Genomic DNA, 19,155 nt, shown 5'->3' on the forward strand with positions numbered 1-19,155 from the left:
TTATTGTAGGCCTATCTCCTGGAGTCGGGATAACAAAGTAAATGCGCATTGCTATTGAGTGATACAGTGCATAAAATGTAGGCTACATCACTGACGATTTTGGTCAAACAGAATAGTCTTCAAGCGGCTTTACGAAGTCCTGAGCTTTTGATACTGTTATACATTATTTTTACCATGTGTTGAGATTGGCCACAGTTGTTATACCATAGGCTTCATGTGAATCGTCTATCCATTTAACAGCATAAAATAAAGCCAATGCAGACCGGACAGCTTTTCACGCGAAGCGGTTCATATTGTATCACCCAGTGAAGGTATGCAAACGAGATGTCATTTTTCGTTGCATAAGCTGTGCTATGGAGGGAGCTACACTTATGTGAGGTAACGTATATCTAGATCGCGGTTGGCATCGCATAAATGCCGTGATACCGAATGAAATTCATAAAACTTTACCTATCAGTGTGGAAAGTTTAATAACCGCAGTATCCGCAGACCACAGTGCTACAGCTCGGACGTTACGAAACGTTTTTATGATATTCAGATTGGAATAATTACCATTAATATTATTCTCCTTCATATACGCGTTGCACAGCTTTTTGTCTTCAAATAGATGCTGACCCGTGACCAGGTTGGGTGAGTCTGTTTCGCAATTTGAGATAGACCTGTCAGTGAACGATTTTCTGAGGTATGCAATCAATTTGACAAATCGAAAGTATAGGATCGTTGTTATCGTTCTGGCAAAACTGCCACAGTATGGAAGCATGGAAAAAAATCCATACATACTTAGAAATTTCCATACCATATACCATACATCCGGCATTCCATATTCCATACCAAAATTTCGCTTCACGCCACACCATACACTGTCGGGTCTCTGATAAAAGAATCGACATCCTGATGTTTTGGCTAATGAAGCTAATGAGTATTGTATGACTTACACATTAGCAGGGAATCGGTTATTTGATACGCTGTCGCGAAATCCCTAAAGATTGTAGCGATGTAAAATTATATTCCAAGATACGGTATATTCTAATTCCGGGGTCTCAAACTCAAATGTGCTAGCGGGTCAATTTATTGATCATGTCATTGCCTATTAAGTCAAATCACAACAGCGTTAGATTTCCTGTCATATGTTGGAACAGATAAATAACAACATAAATATGATAATCAATGTGTCATAGAAAAAGAAATGTCCAATCACCGAACAGCCCATTGATGCTACAGCGTTGGAGCGAACCACTGCACTTGCGTTGCTCGACACCATTAAATGGCTTTAATAACATGACTAAACGGTACCAAGATGTAAATAATTATTAAACTATACATAAAGCGTGCTACAGAATGTCAATCATTGCCATAACGGCTTAGCGATACACCCAGCCACGACTTTCTGAACTACCCATGACACGCTGATAGTTTGTTGCGTTCGTTGTTTGTAGCCAGGTCACTCGGAGTTAAGTCGAATCATCTTCTTCTTCTTCATTTTGTCGAGTCCAAGTCCACGTCACAATTTTCAGTCTCGAATCTCCTGCTGGTCATGTTATCATCATAAATAGTCAATATGACGTATCCGATCGTCCACCGAATCCGCTTTTGAAATTGATGAGTTCGTGAAGTTTAATGAGTTTGAGTAGTCTTTCGGTTTTGAAGCAATTTTATAGTGAATTATAACTTTTCAAATCCGAAAACGATATGTGGCACCTAAATATTGTCACCCAATTGAAAATCCAAAATATCGACCCGGGCCACAAAAAATAGTCTGGCGCGCCGCATGTTTGAGCACACTGATTTAAACCCTGTGTTTTACACAGTATTATAGTAAATATAGCAATTCTTGAATCGTTTGGTATCGAAATGTGGCACCGTACAATACAGCTAACCTGAAGATATAGCTCAACAACGCGCTGTCGCCTTTACGCATGACCAACTGATCATGTAACGAACAATGTATTTCCCCCTTAATTCGAACAATGCCATTTCTCCGGCCAAAAGTGAGCGGAACTAAAGTGTCCGAATTAAGCGGAGTCGACTATGCATAAAATCCGGGTGCAAGCTAACACAGCTTTTAGGTCGTAGTAGTCCAATACCGCATTATCCACGGCACCCGTTAGCATTTCAAATAGCACCCCGCGTTTGAGAACCACTAGGATAGACGAAGAGAGACATGCGATATGCCTCTCATTCGGAGGTAGAAAGGCGATCACATGACACCAAGTAATCAGGGATATTATGAAAGCGAATTGAAACAAAAGGCTTCATACCACGGCCTGAGTAATATAACAACAAGAATGCGCACTCGCGTCCTGTATACATAATGTTCGACCAGCCCACGGCTATAGGATACGAGGGAAATGGCCTTGTTAACGGGTACACTGTACACAAAGAAAACGTATGGAAAAACAATTTTCGGAGATTTGGTACAAGCAGCTGGTGGAAGTGTAGATGACAAAGCAGATGCGACTGTGAAGAAGTAAGTGATCGCAAACGGTTATGGGACATAACGTGGCGCCAATTACGGTGTTTTGCTGGCGAATTAACAGTTTTTCACATATATGAAAGATTTGAAGATTGAGAATTTAATTATCATAATAAGAATGTCAATAACGGTGGTATTGGTTTCCGTATTAGTCACGGTAAGTCGGTCGTGCCGCAGCATCGTTAAAAAGTGAATCATGCATACGTCTTGACCTGATGAGTTAATCGCAAATCGGAAAAGCTCATGCAAATACGTCGTTAATATTATAAATCACAGTAGAAGCAATATAACAGTTATAAGATGTACGGCTCCATTTAAAAAATTAGATGATATACGGAGGGCATCCCCGAAGTTGTATGTCAGGTCTGCGAGAAACTACGTCAAGCAGGCCTGTAAGGGTGACGCGTGAAACCACTTTGGTGAGTAGGAATGAGACATGGTTACTATAGTTGCAAGTTAGAATGATATCTATGACTACCAAAATATGTGTGAGTGTTCACTGTTCACATAGAGGAGACCATACAAGTGTCGATAAACTTGAGAGATTTGGTTATTCCGGTTATGTTCCACTATTGGTGCACCGAACTGAGACGAATTCAAGTCGGACACCAAATGAGATTACGGAGTCGCCTAAAAAAAGTATTTAATTCAAAACATACCAGGTTCGCAACACTGTCGAAATGGGGAGACGTATAGGTAATTAAACAGCCTACAATATTATTAAAACATGCTGGCTTTACGGCAGCCTGAAAAAGACACGGACAGTTGAGCACTGAACAATACCTGAATGGGTTAGGTAATATTAAGATTCGGATATATCATAATACTCTCTTATTGTGCATCAATACATTAAAGATACCCTTCCGCAGGACAGCAAGTGGCGAGGTAGAGCAAGCCGCTTCCAGAGACCTGCAGGAGCAGGCGAGTAACCAAGCCAGTAAGGAAATGCTTTCTGCGAGGGACCCAAGTGCGGCAGGCGAGACGAAATCGTCATGGAGAAGTGCTGGTGGAAAGTCAAAAAGACCGTCGAAAGATTTCTTTACGCCAAAGGACGAAAGTGGAGAGCCCGACGTGGAGACGGAGAAGGTGAGAAGAGGTGCATCAGCCACTCGCGTGTCGGTGGTTCTATGCAAATAGTGTTCACAAGATGACATTTCACGTGGAAGATAACGAAATTGGTATTTATCTACAATCACTTAAGTTAAGTAATCAGCTAATCACATGGCTCATCTCAGGGGATAGGCTCCGGTCTCGAAAACCATGGGTTCGATACACGCTGGCTTTCTCCAACAGACCCGCAGTATCTGATGAGCAAAACTAGCCCTGGTATATAGGTAGAGGTCAAGCAGGAACAGGAACCGGTTAATCCATTCACGCACGTCACTAACTCAGATGGTTCGTCATAGAGTAATCCGGCGTAGAAGTCTGGGATATCTACATATCTATCACTGGTAGAAGTCCAGTCAAAACATTATTACATATATCTATGAGCATGAGCAGTTGAGCACTGATCTGCTGTGGAGAGTTCTACTGCTGAGACGGCTTAAAGCAGTATAATTGGTAGTCCTAAATCTGGAAACCCGAGGTCTCAAACTCGTATTAATCCAAAGCTAGTGCCGCATTGATTCCAATAATACAAATTATAATCTGGTCAGAACGATGGAATCACCCTGAAGTAGTCGCCCAATTGTGAAAATCAGCATGATCCCGAATAACTGTAAAACATAGCCTGCTGAAAATTGCTCATTCAGCAGTCCGATCATCAGTTTTCGGGAATATTACATTTGCCCATTCCTGACACCGACATTTAACACCAAGATATCGATTGCGAAATAACGAGTGCATGTCGAATGACTCCGTATCAATGAAATCTTACTACAATAATTTAATTATCGCTAGGGTCCGAGGCAGTGGAATATGATATGTATTTGCGGGAACCTTATTAACTTTTAAAGGAATCATCGGCCGCTGAATCTGCCGACAAGAGAACGAAACGAAAGCCACCGCCACAACCCCACAGGGCGAGAATTTCGTATCCCGTCAAGAACCAGTCGGTACGAACCGGGACAAAGGGGCCTGTGAAGACTACAGCGAAAGACACAAAAGATGAAGTCGCGAAAAAGGTGGACGAATATCATACAGAGAGGAAACATAATGAGGAGTTGTCCGGCGATAAATCTGGGGACGAGTCGGACGCGGAAGATACGTCGCTTGACGTAACCGGTGAGATGAACAAAGCTCAATAAATATATGATGAGCTGGTCTCTGGAAGGGAATACGAGAAGTCACACCGATTTGCAATATATATTCTTCATATAATGTTTTCTTTTGTGTAAAACTCATACTTTGGTGGTTTATTTCTGCTGGTACACAGTTCATTTTGTGTAGGCCTACCAGTGATCTGTCTATAGCAGGGGTGGCCGACCTGCGGCCGTGGACACGTATTTCAATTAGTATGTGTGTGCGGCCGTCGACATGAAAATTGAATTTACGAATTTACTCCCAAATTTTAGGAAATTTTGATTGGCTTCGAAATTTTCTTCGCGCTGCGCGCGATTTAACGCGACTTAATTTTTCGATTTTAATGTAACCTGAGCACCACAGTACAGATGTATACAGCAACGAAAAATGATGCGCCCTATATACAAATACCAACTTGGAATCGTGTCCACCTCACGGAAGAAATTTGTTTCTATGGTGCGTTTGGATGACTTCGATACCTTTCCAATATACCGCCAATCCTGGTGGGAGGTCAAGAAATAACAGCATGCAACAAAATGACTTATTGCAATTGGTCCACCCGAAGATACATCATCATTTACAACTTTACCCAAATTTTCCTTTATCAACTGTACCGGGGAATCTGATCACATTGGCTGAGAAAGGATAAATGTTTGATGGCAATATGGGAAACTATGAATATTAATGACAAAATTCATTCGTTAATCTGAAAAATTTTCGCGCTTCGCCCGACCATGTCGAATACAAGTATATATTCATAACATGACCACTCGATTTCAAGCCGATATGAATAAATAAGTTAGTCCGGAGCTCACCGAAAATGGACACTGGACAGTTCAAAATGGGTATTTGGCCTTGGCGTCCAGTTTGTTCATTACGAACTATATCCTGGAATCCAGCCGTAGGCTACATGATTACTCGAAATGCGGCCGAGAATAGCAAAAAAGGTTGGCCACCCCTGATCTATAATATATGTATTAGATATGTGTAATGCGGTAGATTTTCGTTTTTGTGACTCGGCGAAAATGTGGAACTCCCCGAATGCTTGCAGATTAGCGTAATGGTTCCCCGGGCTGTTGAACGTGAGGAAACACTGCTGCAGATGTCATAACGTAAAAACTTTTAAGACATCATCGACTTGGAGATATCGGTAAACCTATGCCCGTGATCGTTGGAACATGAAATACGTTGAAATACGAAATTAATCACCGTCAACAATTGAACAGATTCTGAAGAGCCGTCTCGTAAATTGCTGGAAACTGTTGTTGAGGAAGCGGACGAAGATATGTCAGAGAGCGAATCCGAAGATGCCAAGAAGAAGGTCACAAATGTTAAGAAACCGGTCATCATCAAAACTATCAAGTCCACTAAATCTGCAGAGCGTGAGCATACCATTACCGTTGCTATTCATATATAAATACTTCTCTAAGTTCAAAGTATATGTTAGTAAAAGTAGCACAAATCCAGTTTCCATCGCAGTGAAATGGGCATATTTGCTTCCAACTGCATATCTGCATGACACGGGGATGGTGAGGTTAAACATTTCCAAATTTCCATTCCATTTCTGACATGGTTTTCAAATACTAATACAAAATCCTCGACTTGAACATCATCTTGTCCTATCCTCATGCAGCGGCGATATACTCGTATAAATGAGCAACAACCAAAATCAAGAATCTTTCTAAGTCCCATGTATAAGTTCGCATGCCTTTCGCGAGAATCGTATAATCAAATCCACGCATGCTGTAATATGTGATTATAGGATCCTATTACAGCGGTATTATTGACGTGTAGAAAATATGGGCACGCCTGTCGAAGAAGGGCCGGACGTTTTACACCCGGATGCGATCGTCAACCTCAGGCGCGAATTGGCTAGGAAAGGAATCATTCGAAACTACGAAGACGTCGATATATCCGACCCGCAAAATGCTGACGCCGCCGATGTGTCGAAACCTGACCTTGACGTGGCCGAGCCAGTGACGAAAGACACCCCGACTGAGCAGCAGACTGAGAAAAATGGCAGTGATGAAATCCAGGTGACCATAGCTCCGCATTATTAAACGCAAAAAAGGCACCATCACAAGACTATGGTGGGGAAATTGCGTTTACGATTACGACTTCAAATCCAACTGTCTTTCATTAAATATATTAGCTTTCTGGCCATTAATGTATAGTCTACAATAAAGACTGGGAGAAGTCACAATTTAAAGATATCTCTATCATAATAGGCTTGCCAAAATGTCCTCATTTAGGAGGGTATAACCTCTTTTTCCCAAGAAAAGTGAATGGTACGTCGAGGAAGCTCAAAATGGCCAAACATCCTCTTTTTCGCACTTTCAACCAGACTTTTAGGCGATATACGTGGTATTTATTTCAACAAAAAAAGCTACTGTAGCCATGAAGCATGCAGAATTACCGGTTATAAAAGAGTGTTCTAATAAATTTCCCTACCAGCCATGCCTTCTTGGATGTTAATGCAAACATATAGGAAGGTTTCGAAACGACTTGATCGCGACTGCTGGTTAACTGTCAATGAAATTTTGCGATGACTTAACTATAGTATCTGCCAATAATGGGTGGGACAGTTTAAATTCACGTGATTTTCATGCGACACAAGCTATGCTTCATTCAGTCAGTCTTCTGTTATGCGTCAGGACGAAGATAAAACGAAAGAAGATGTGAGGGACGGATTTAAGACCAATAAATCATTCGAAATTCGGCGACTGCAGGCCAAAGCCGAAAGAGAACGGGAAGACAAGGGATCCATATTCTCGAAACCCAAGGTAAATAGAAAGAGTAATGTTAGAAACATCTAATTTATAATTCAATCCTTGCAAAAGTAATAGCACGTATCGCAGCGGTGTGAACTGCAGCGGAATCCGGACATATTTCAGAAATTCCTATCAATTATTCGTGTGTCAATATTGGATGCCGTGCAAAATCAATATTTCTGATGATGCGATATAATAATCAGGTTGTCTAATATGATTTATGGCGCAACAAGATTACGATAGGAAATACGCTCAATATATAAAGTGAAAGCGTGTATGATGTATCGAAGTATAGCACTGAATAACTGTTAAGGTGGCGGATGTGCTGCAGGCGGGTGCATAGAAACCCTATATATGGTGAGTTATAAGCGATGGTATGCCAAAAGTTCTTGAAATTATAATGTTGAATCTCGATATACCGAAGAGGAGTTAACTTTGAATCATTTTGCTCCGACTTATGGTATATAGTAGCCATTATCATGGGGCGCTAATTGTGAGTTTACGATCGTACTAACATATACCATTCCACATTGTACAAGTTTGTCAGAGTCATTTTATCAACACTTGCCATAGTTTTTGAGGGGCATTAAAGCAGCTGCGGGAGTGGTCAAAAATGAGGAGACCGATACCAGATATGACGAACACAGGAAGAACTGGATTCGGAAAAAGCCAAAGAGCATTCTAAAGCCAAGAACGAGCGAAGGTTCAAGGGTGAGAAAGACAAAATTTTGAAAAATTATTTTTCATGAAATTTGGGGAAAAAACATCTTACTACTTACTACATCTTACTACTATATAATATTTCGATGAGTGCCACTGGGACGTTCATCACCGCATATGCTATGGTAATACTGTCAAATCTGGCCGCTAATAATCATTGTTGAGCTCGAGAATGGTTTAATTGGTTTATACATGAAACCGTTCCCCGAAGGTGAGACGAAGGGGAGAGAGTAGTTTTTTATGCGAAATCAGCGGAGAAAGTGAATTATACCTCAAGTAAATTGAAGTTTGACTTCACAGCAAGAGTTAGTATAGAATCAACATGGTGCGGCCATACTTAAATATATTTCTCCCCTCGTTCATAGTGACATCAACTTTTGAGATTCATGTTATCACTATAACCAACCGAATGTGTTGGGCAGGAATGGAAGAAGAAGCAGAACGAAAAACGAAAAAGTGCCACTGTACGAATTCGTGAGCCGGGATATGGCGATTACAATGTCTATTCAGCAGCTGATAGTGAAGAATCAACCGATAGCATGTATGTAAGCAGTGATAATTCAAATTCTAATCAGTCGTGTCCGCTTACTACGGACACTTTGGTTCCTCTCACTCTTGGCCGAATTAAGGAGAGAAACGGATATGTCCGAATGAAGCGAAAATCCATCATTTGTTTTATGGTCATTGGTCATACGTATAGGCAGACGACGCATTATTAGGCCTACTCTTGCGTAATAAATGAATTGTAGCAGCGCTATACTGCGGTAATTTACACTGATCGAGAATTATACCATCGGGTCAGTTGCATTGAACAGTATTTCGATACTAAACTGCAAATACTGTATGCTTTGTAACACACAAATGTAGGGTTAAAATAGTACAGTAATTCTTCGAATACGGTACTAAGTCACGTAGCAAGGACTGAAACTCTATTTTCACTAGCACACCACATAGCAGTAGGAAGTAAGCGCAAAAAGCTTTTTGAGGTAATAAAATCATTTACGCTAACTGAAGGCTAAATCGACAAAATGCAATGCTCAGGTGGGCCCATACGCCTGCGCTTATACGGCCGTGGCTGAACGAAGGCGTCACGAGACGCAATTGCACCGAAGTAAAAGCGACTATACCCGAAGTTGGCACGGCTTTGTATGTGTTCATTGTCGATGCTGCATGGAACGTCATTCTCTCACCATCTTCATTCATCTTGGGGTAAAACTAACTAGTAATGTTTATTGTGGCATAACGTAACGATAGGAATTGCGAACCTGTGTCTGAATTAGGCGACGAATTGTCCGAGTTAACTGGAGTTTTTCGAGCAGTTTTTACTTTTGTTCGGTTCCCGAGCCTTTTGGCCGAATAAGGCGCTTGTCTGGGTTATACGATGTCCAAATTAATACGATTCGACCGTAATTTCGATATATCCATAGGCTTGAATTTTGAAACAAGACGGATTTTAAAATATGTTTTAAACATAGTTTTAAACTAAGCCTTAGATAAGTATTTTTTATTTATTGAAAGCCGGTATAATATGTAAAAATTGTCTCCATATTTGCAAAATGACATAGGGCCTATAGCGCGAGGGCGACTTGCAAATCATAAGAAATATATTCTGGACGTGGATCACAATATTAATCAATATCCGGAGCAGCATTTGAATTCGAAAATGTGGTGTTCATCTGTATATACTTGCCTATTTGATGCCGGAGATGTGACAAATTGACACTGCTCACAGCATCAGTCAATCCTCGTCGGTATTCGGATACCGGCCGAACAGCGAAACTTCATTGTCCAGCGAAAGTTCGATCTCATTCGCCGATGATGGAAGTCTCGATTCGGAAGCGATGCAGGATTTAGATGGTGAGGTGTTTGAATACAAGCGAATAAGGCAAACCAACAATGTTTAGCGATCAGTATAAGAATAACGCTCCATGTCATATAACGAAGTTGATATGTTGATGATTTCCATCCCCTGTGTAGTCACAAAGTATGTTTCACGGAGTACCCGGGGGCAGGCGACCGGGCTCTTTGCTTCTCACAAAAAATCTCGACACGGACAACGCGACGACAAAATGGATGTTTGACGTTGCACTGTTGCTAAATAAGTTCGCGTCCCCAAAATTCGTCATGTCCCTCCAAAATATTCACTTTTGCTACGCCTATGAATGGAGTGTGTATTAGCGTTTCATACAAATATACATGGGAGCAGCTGGTATCATAGAAGTGGCAAGAGTAAAGATATCCAGTCCATTGTACATTTTTCATTTTGAGACACTAAAACTGTTAAATTCATTGCTTCATGACTTGAGTTAGGAAACTAGTACACTGAGACACCTGCGGCAAACATATAGCATACATCTATGCATTAAATTGGGTAGTAATTAGGGATGGTGTGAACCTCTGAAAGGTTCAGGTTCGTGTGAACGCGAACCTTTTTGAAAGGTTCTGTGTGAACACGAACGTGAACCTCGTGACGTCACGTGACGTCATATTGTTAATTCCAACCCTATCTTTCAATGAAGTGATAGCCTATATTAATGCACACGATACCTAGCGACGACTCGGGCCACATAATGCCATAATGCTGAAGTACATTTTGGCGATTTAAACGTCACTAAATGTATCAACTGGGGCAATCATATGATATATTACTCCCATAAAATCAATATCATCCGTCGTTTTGCCAATAATTTCGAAGAGGTGTTGCCAGGGAATATAAGCTTACGCCTTAACGATCTTGACCAGACCGGGCAATGTATTCGGTGTGTGAGTATTGCTACATTGGTATTGGGCAGAGTGTAATACAGGTTTTCATACTTGCTAACGATATTAGGCTGCCCCAAAAGTAATACAGCTGTAACCAACACCTCAATCGCACGGATTTGGTTTTAATGATACAGTAAACATATGAAGTGAAGATGGACCCCGTACGCTAGCTAGATTTGTTACATCAAAAAACGATATCAATCTCATTGATTGGTTGAATCGCTCTCTACATGTTATGTATGTCGCTCGTGATGTTATGTGATTGCGGGTCAGCTCACAGCAGAGAGTCACTATATATTCACAAACGGAAAGTTGGATATTTAGAGCAGAATTTTTGTAACAAAGCAAGTAAAATCTTTGAGATTGTCAAAGTGCATGCTCGTTTTGAGTTTTTTTATATGCTGCCGGCGTCATTCATAGAGTGGCCTGCAGTTGAAATGCAATAAATTCGAACCAAAGATGTCATTATGAAGTGAAAATTGTTATGATAAAGGTTCACAGCGCAGATCCTACCAAGGTTCTGTTGTGAACGCGAACCTCCAAATTCCCGAGGTTCACACACAGAACGCGAACGTGAACCTCGCGTTCACACCATCCCTAGTAGTAATACTAAACATCTTCGGTCTTGAAATTTTTGTATGATAGCAGCAACGCATTTGCGTAGAACTTCAAAATATTCATGACGCATGACTATTATCCCACGACTTACAAAATGGCGATTACACAACTTCTGATTCACAGCATACTGTGCTTAGTGTCTTTGATCACAAACACCTCCGTAACTATGTTCAGACGAAGACGCATTCTACAGATCATCCGTTCAGGGCAGAACTGTGCACGATATCTACGACGACATCGATCGTCTCAACCCGTCTAGATTGACGAATGTCCGGTAAGACTTGTCAACTGGCACTTGTGGCGCAATTCAGTGTACGAGCGCAATTTTCAGGTTTTCTTCGACTGATGTATACGAAAACCGCCGCGTTGCTTCAGCTGACAACTCGTACGTCGACAGGTCAAGCCTTCACATACTGAGAGGCACCAGGTGGATTTGCGTTTAGTATATAGCGGTCGATTCAACCAGCAGCACCACTCATAATGAATTAGGGCTAATGCCATGGATTAGGCTCTATCCTCTCGGCGAGCAAAACCGATAGTTAACCGTAAGCGAAATTTCAGACGCTTAGTTATCATATTGCTACTTGCTCGGCCCGCAAGGGTCATTGACTGCTGAAGTGCTGATATATGCCGACAAGATAGCGTAATGGTGCAGTGTCATTGTTAGGCCGAAGACCTGATTAGTAACATTGGTGTCCATGACTTCCCTACTTGCAACTCAGACACTCATGGTATGCATATGCAGAGATCACGTGTATGTATATTGTACATATCATAAGTGGGTGCATATCTCGCAAAAACTCCAAGGACGAATATATACTGCGTCCTATTCAGCACCGTAACTGCCGCACCCCAAACCCCCCAATTGGGGGGGCCCGAGCTCGAAGAGGGCCCAAAATTATTTCGTGAATTAACATCAATCATGAAGAATTTTTTGAAAATTTATGCAATTTTTTCAAAATTTTTTCGCGCTGCGCGCGAATTCAAGTTGCCATTTACCTATATCATTGGGTATTGGGCCGTTACCGCACCACGACCCACCAAGACATACAATCAAGTTTTAGGCCATATAACATGCGACTCCAAGAAGTGTGCCAGAACGATCGGCAGCGAGAAAGGCTTGGCCGAAAAGGTCTATGCCCTTATGCAGACCGAAGACTTCGTTTTATACAAAATACATATAGGTTTAATTGTCCATAGGCGCCTAAATGACTGACGCCGAATGTTCCTGTCTTTGCAACCTGAACCTCACAAGACAAATACCATCCCGCTGGGAAAAATTTCATGCCAGTGAAGAAATACCAATTTGAAATCGTGTGCGTCTCTTAGTTTAGAAGCCTACGTTTGGACGATTCTATATTTTTTGATATAGCAGACTGGAAGTCACGAAATAACATCATGTAACGAAGTCATATCAACGGGTCCGCCCGCCCGAAGATGTTTAATCATTATTTACGGGCCCACCCGTTTTCAAGACACTTGACTCAGCTCTACCGGTAAAACTAATTACGTGAGTAGAGAGGACAATAAATTGATAGCATAATATATATGCAATCGCCTATCTGATTGACCGATTTTATCATAAATTGTCGAAAATTTTCGCGCTTCGCGCTGGCTCACGATACAGTACAGATAATTTCGTGACAAACACGAACAACGTGATGGGGGGGGTCGTTTTATCACCCTATGGGAGCCCAAGACCCACGTTTTTTCGAGCCTGACGAGGTGCTGTTTCGTTCCTGCCAACGGGTATACGTCCGAAGATGTTCAATTATTATTGAGTGGTCCTACCTTTTCAAACACACCTCACTCAGCTCTACCGGCAAATTTGATTACGTGAGCGGAGAGAAGATAAAAATTGATAACAATATAAGCAATATATCCCGATCATACTGATTGATGAAATCATGAATTCTAGAAATTCCTCCGCGCTTCGCGCGTTTAGACGACAAAAGCTGGTTCACTAAACAAACTTCCAATGAATATGATGAATAGCGGTAAAAGTGTATGACCGGAGGGGGGGTGTGGGGGGCGAAGCCCCCCAGAAGTTCGGTCTTTAACCCTATGGGGGGCCCAAGACCAAAGTTTTTTTGGGGGGCCTGACGAAGTGCTGTTACGGCCCTGGTCCTATTCCCATATGATGCGCATTACGCAAACATGATATGCATTATGCAATACAGCAGTGATCCGCGTCCCACTTTTAGGATACTGTCGACGTATGCTAATGCGTCGGAACTGATATTTTAGTCATCACATCTCAAGTGTTGCGGCCGGACTAATCGAATTTTTGGTTGGCCCTGCAAGTTCGCAATCTGTGCAATCCATTTTTGATAATATTACTAATTTCGGAAATTACCTCGCGGGCCACTCAAAACCTTCTCGCGGGCCACGGGTTGGCGCACCCTGCACTATAGGCTACTACAGCGCCAATAGGCACTTCCATTTATTTGCATCCCATTCTGTGAATACCTCAAAGCTCTGCCCCACAACGATTTTATCAGCAAGAAAACCGTAGAAATGTACTATCAGTAAAACTTCACTTACCAACAGTCGCCAAAGTCAAAGGCCATCACGGAGAAACTCAGCAGTTCGCGCGTACGAGGACAAACCACTTCAGTTGTTCGACGCTATGAGGTGAATACCCTTAGTTGCTAACTCGCCGATTATAGATTACTAACCTCGGTAGGTTAGTTTATAGATAACTAACCTACGGATAGATATACAACACCGTCGTCACGCTTGCTTGCCCGGAGCAAAATACTGCTCAACAATCTGAACGCAACGTAATTGCCAATCCCATTGCTGACGACCCGAGCGCTCAAATTAAATAAAGTTGGTCTTATTTGAAAGCTACTGTCGCACTGATTCTGAATATGTACATTACAGTCTCATCAGGACGATGGAACCGCCTCAAAATACACCGCAAAGTTTGAAAATCGGCATTGTTCTGAACAATCGCAACCATGCAAGGGGCATTGTTATGACCATTGTGGTGCGTCGCTGCGATTGTTTAGAACAATGCCGATTTTCAGACTTTGCGGTGTATTTCGAGGCGGTTCCATCGTCCTGATCTGATTTTAATGTATATTTTCAGAATCAGTACGACAGTAGCTTTCAAATAAGACCAACTTTATTTGATTTGAGCGCTCGGGTCGTCAGCTGTAGGATTGGCAATTACGTTGCGTTCAGATTGTTGAGCAGTATTTTCCTCCGAGCAAGCAAGCGTGACGACAGGTGTTGTATATCTATCCGTAGGTTAGTTATCTATAGTTAGTTATGTATAAGTATAGATAACTAACCTACGGATAGATATACAACACCTGTCGTCACGCTTGCTTGCTCGGAGGAAAATACTGCTCAACAATCTGAACGCAACGTAATTGCCAATCCTACAGCTGACGACCCGAGCGCTCAAATCAAATAAAGTTGGTCTTATTTGAAAGCTACTGTCGTACTGATTCTGAAAATATACATTAAAATCAGATCAGGACGATGGAACCGCCTCGAAATACACCGCAAAGTCTGAAAATCGGCATTGTTCTAAACAATCGCAGCGACGCACCACAATGGTCATAACAATGCCCCTTGCATGGTTGCGATTGTTCAGAACAATGCCGATTTTCAAACTTTGCGGTGTATTTTGAGGCGGTTCCATCGTCCTGATGAGACTGTAATGTACATATTCAGAATCAGTGCGACAGTAGCTTTCAAATAAGACCAACTTTATTTAATTTGAGCGCTCGGGTCGTCAGCAATGGGATTGGCAATTACGTTGCGTTCAGATTGTTGAGCAGTATTTTGCTCCGGGCAAGCAAGCGTGACGACGGTGTTGTATATCTATCCGTAGGTTAGTTATCTATAGTATAAGCCAATGTAGCAATTATACCCTGTGACGTAACTATACCAGGTACGCCAACGAGACTGCGAAACCGAGGGGAGCATCGCGAGACAGCGCGAGGAAATTAAAAAGACAAACCAGCAGCCGAGAGAAAAGGCTGCCATCCCGGTAATATCCGATGGTCAAGTTAGGTTGCCATACTCCCAAGTAACCACCAATAACCATATTACTTTCAGAGAAAGCAGGCGCAGCAATAATGACAGTAGGCAGAGTCAACGAAATCCTTTTCCAAACGGGGCCGTTGCTTTCGGACCAAATCTAGTCCCTCTACCGCACGACGATGATGTGGCGGGAAGAATTTCGGAAAAAGAGTGGGTTGACAGAGCGCAAAAGGTACATACAAATGCGTTGAATATCAATTGAAAATCATTTGAAATATGCGATTTTGGGATAAATCCTGGATCCAGATACTGTTTGAACCAAATTCGATGAAAGTCGTAAAATACTTTTTTTAATCCAAATCTCTACTCATCTCTACTACACTGGCGGTGCGTGTTTAGTGTGACTGGTAATTCGTAATTGAAATAAGGTCACACGTTCGGCGTGGATTATATCGGTGCTGTGGGGAAGCGAGTGGCGCAGTTCATTAAACACTGCAGTCACGACACCAATGGTTGCTGGTTCGAGTCTCGGCTCTGCCATGATTATATGTGTCGGAGGTTTATCTGGGCTCCTCATCGCCGATCCCGCTGTAAATACAGCGTCTTGAAAAGCTCAAAAGAAGAGAGAGCCGAACTCTGGAAAGATGGCAGCTAAAGACCAGAAAAGCGAAGCAAGAACGCAAGAGACCTTGTATTAATGCAATTAATGTGCTGGGCGCAAATAACCATATAGGCGATAAGCGCCAATGTTGTGAATAAAAACAAGAAAACAAAAAGATCGGTGCTGTGGAATCATAAATAGCATATGTCCATTTTACACAATTTGAGAAAATTAATTTTCTGCTAAGTATTCATCTTCTTTCGGCGATATCTTGGCCATGATCAACATTAAACAATGTGATAAGCAGACACCAGGTCAAGATACTAGTTCATCCTCGTCAAGATTACCAGACCACGACCTGACCTATCGATATCGCCTTCCATGATATGGCACCCTCTTTCTTGTCGCTTGCCTTTTCTATACTATCTTATTTACTTTTCATTCAGTGTGCAACTGTGCATGCCTCCTCATTACATCGCCTAGGCCAAGGTGGGTGCCTGATTCCATAGACGACTCCAAGTCGCTTCGACACCTTCCTACCTTTTCATTGGATCGCTTTTATATGTGATGTAATGAACTGATAAAAATTGCTAATATACCAATGATGATGATACGGCCGAAAAAATGACAATTTTACAAAAACTTGATTTTCTCTAAATTTGTAAATGGATCTCAATATTTAAAAAATGGAGATAAGACTTTTGATTCGACCGCGGCAATATAGAAGCACCAGTCGCGAAATTTTCATCTGCGCGAAAATATTATTATATTGGCTTCATATTGTCATGTATTTATTCGCCACGCATCTGATACCATTGAACGCAAATTTGCATTCTCTGTTTAGTTTTTTGCAACGGCGAACGCGGGAAGGCGTAAACAAGTGGAGCAACGAAAGAGATTCAGAAAACCGGGAATTTTGAAACGATTCGGGAGGAAATTTAAGCGGAAAAAACGCCCTCGCATGAAAATGAAGAAAACCAAGACGAAGTCGCAATTAAGACACGAGGTGACAACAGGACACCATATTTTACCACCATTATGCTATTGTGACTGGTACGTATACAATTGCTTTGTAAAAAAAATTATACAGAAACAGCATAAGAGAATCATAATTCTATTTGTTAACAGCTGCCCGAAATGCTGCTCAATATTTTTCTGTGAGACCAAATCATTATGGAGCAGTGTCGTGCTGACATTCGTGCCGACAGCTGTGATATCGACATTGGTGGTTCTGGCACTGTTCTGGGGACTAGGCAAGACGCGTGCGTAGGCCTCTTGCTAGCTTGCATTCAACAACTTAATTTCTTTGCAGGTATTTTTTCTATTATGTGATGGTGGATCAGAGATGGGCGGATTCCCAAATTTCGGGATCCGAATCTATCCGGATTCGGCTTGCAATTGGAAATTCAGAGTCCGAAAAAATCCGGCTGGTGAAGGTCCAGTTCGGAATCCGAAAAAATCCTACCAGAACAATGCTAATTAATCATATTGCAGCAAAAAAATCCGGCTAAAATCCGACCATCACCGCAAATTCAAAATCCGGATCCAGTCCGGCCAGGTAAAAAATCAATGAAATCCTGCTCCGGCTCCGGCTCCTGAACCGGACTGTGGCCATCTCTGTGGTGGATTGGAAGCCAGGCGGCTGCGACGTAACGCGTTCCGGTTGAATGCGAAGATCATTAGCCCGTTGCTGACACGTGGCACGGCGTAATGTGGCCACAATGCCACATTGTTGGTTGCTGCTGGTCAACGATCGACAATGCCTACTAGAAAGTGGAAAAATCATTTGCGGAAGTTGTGATGATAAAAGACTGTTAAAATGCATATGTTTTGTAATAAAAGAGAAAGAAGACATTATTTACTTCGCGGAAACTTTTAGCCTTGGTGTTTCAGGCGAATTTCCGCAGCGAGCCACCTTTCTGTGACCCCGACGATATTGCTGCAGAGAGATCAATTTTCCGTCCTACGAATACATTTGTTTACCGAAAAAGGTCACTCATCAGTCAGGACCAGGACTGCTTACTTTCAACACGAATACACTAGTTATCGCCCACTAGCAGCACTTTCCGTTTTCCTGTCTCTCTCGGCCTCACTAGCTTGACTTGAAATCCTTCGCGCATGAGTCAATAAACCAGCCGCGGATATGCGAAGTTTATTACAATGATTAAAACAACAAGGGCACAACAAAAGTCGACCTCCCTCTCCTCTGTCACAAGCGTTCTGCCGGCCAATTGTACACGTACATCAGCCTAAACCAGGGGTTCTCAACTTCCCTTGTATAACGGGCCGCATTTTTACAAATAAAGACGCTGCGGGCCGCATATTATTATCATGTATTTGTGGGCTACTATTAAATTGTGGGCTACTATAGCCTATTTACCAGTTGTATACTGGCATTTACTACATTTTCATGCATTCTAGAGCATTAATGGACAGCGTTCGTAAGTTTACAGTGGCTGTTTTTTGGGTGAGAATATGTATCTTCCAGCGGCGCAAGTAGGCTAAATCCCCATATGGAGCCTGCGTTGCATTCGTTTCCAAGTAGGTATATGCAGTGCAGTATGCACCCCAAACCCTTCCAACAGAGAACTGAACTCACTTGCTCAACCTGTTTCAATGCGTGAGTGAGCAAGTATGAAATTACGGTCACGCTTTCGTTACAGAGGCCATTATCAAGACTCTCAGCTCTCAGTGATATGAGAAGTCTGGTGTTCGGGGTCATTTCTGAGCAAACCAATCAACCCTTCTTTTTTCCTTCCATGGCTGATTGAGCCCTGCACCAATAGTTACAGGAGTCAGCTTTGTAAATTTGTTGTTTTTCTCATTTCCTCTGCAAATATGTCTGCTCTAATAAAATGCACCCAGATAATTAGCCATGCCATGTATGTGGAATCGGTGGATTCATCCAATGCAATAGGCTAAAGTAGTCTACGCGGCTACGTGGTTCAGAAAATGCGATAGATCGACAG

The 19,155-nt window shown here is 42.1% G+C and overlaps 2 protein-coding genes across 4 annotated transcripts in view; one reads left to right on the top strand and one right to left on the bottom strand.

Moving 5' to 3' along the window:
- The window catches only part of LOC145451633 (isocitrate dehydrogenase [NAD] subunit alpha, mitochondrial-like), a 122,916-nt gene that overhangs the window by 44,929 nt on the left and 58,832 nt on the right, over positions 1-19,155 (bottom strand). The gene's annotated exons all lie outside the window — the stretch shown is intronic.
- Positions 2,283-19,058, top strand: LOC145451626 (uncharacterized). Of its 3 annotated transcripts, none has more exons than XM_080329834.1 (16): positions 2,283-2,467; positions 3,343-3,559; positions 4,429-4,696; positions 5,941-6,096; positions 6,509-6,750; positions 7,369-7,497; positions 8,059-8,196; positions 8,628-8,746; positions 9,938-10,062; positions 11,761-11,860; positions 11,918-12,013; positions 14,137-14,220; positions 15,494-15,592; positions 15,661-15,817; positions 17,031-17,239; positions 17,315-19,058. In XM_080329834.1, the coding sequence occupies exons 1-16, from the start codon at positions 2,349-2,351 to the stop codon at positions 17,454-17,456; spliced, it is 2,400 nt and encodes a 799-aa protein (XP_080185960.1). In that variant the 5' UTR covers positions 2,283-2,348; the 3' UTR covers positions 17,457-19,058. The 3 variants fall into 3 exon arrangements, with proteins under 3 accessions (XP_080185960.1, XP_080185962.1, XP_080185961.1); XM_080329836.1 differs by lacking the exon at positions 2,283-2,467 and adding an exon at positions 2,494-2,630; XM_080329835.1 differs by lacking the exon at positions 2,283-2,467 and adding an exon at positions 2,646-2,892.

Source organism: Botryllus schlosseri, chromosome 12, assembly GCF_051294905.1.
Source record: "Botryllus schlosseri isolate E-star chromosome 12, Bs_hap1, whole genome shotgun sequence".
Classification (NCBI taxonomy): domain Eukaryota; kingdom Metazoa; phylum Chordata; class Ascidiacea; order Stolidobranchia; family Styelidae; genus Botryllus; species Botryllus schlosseri.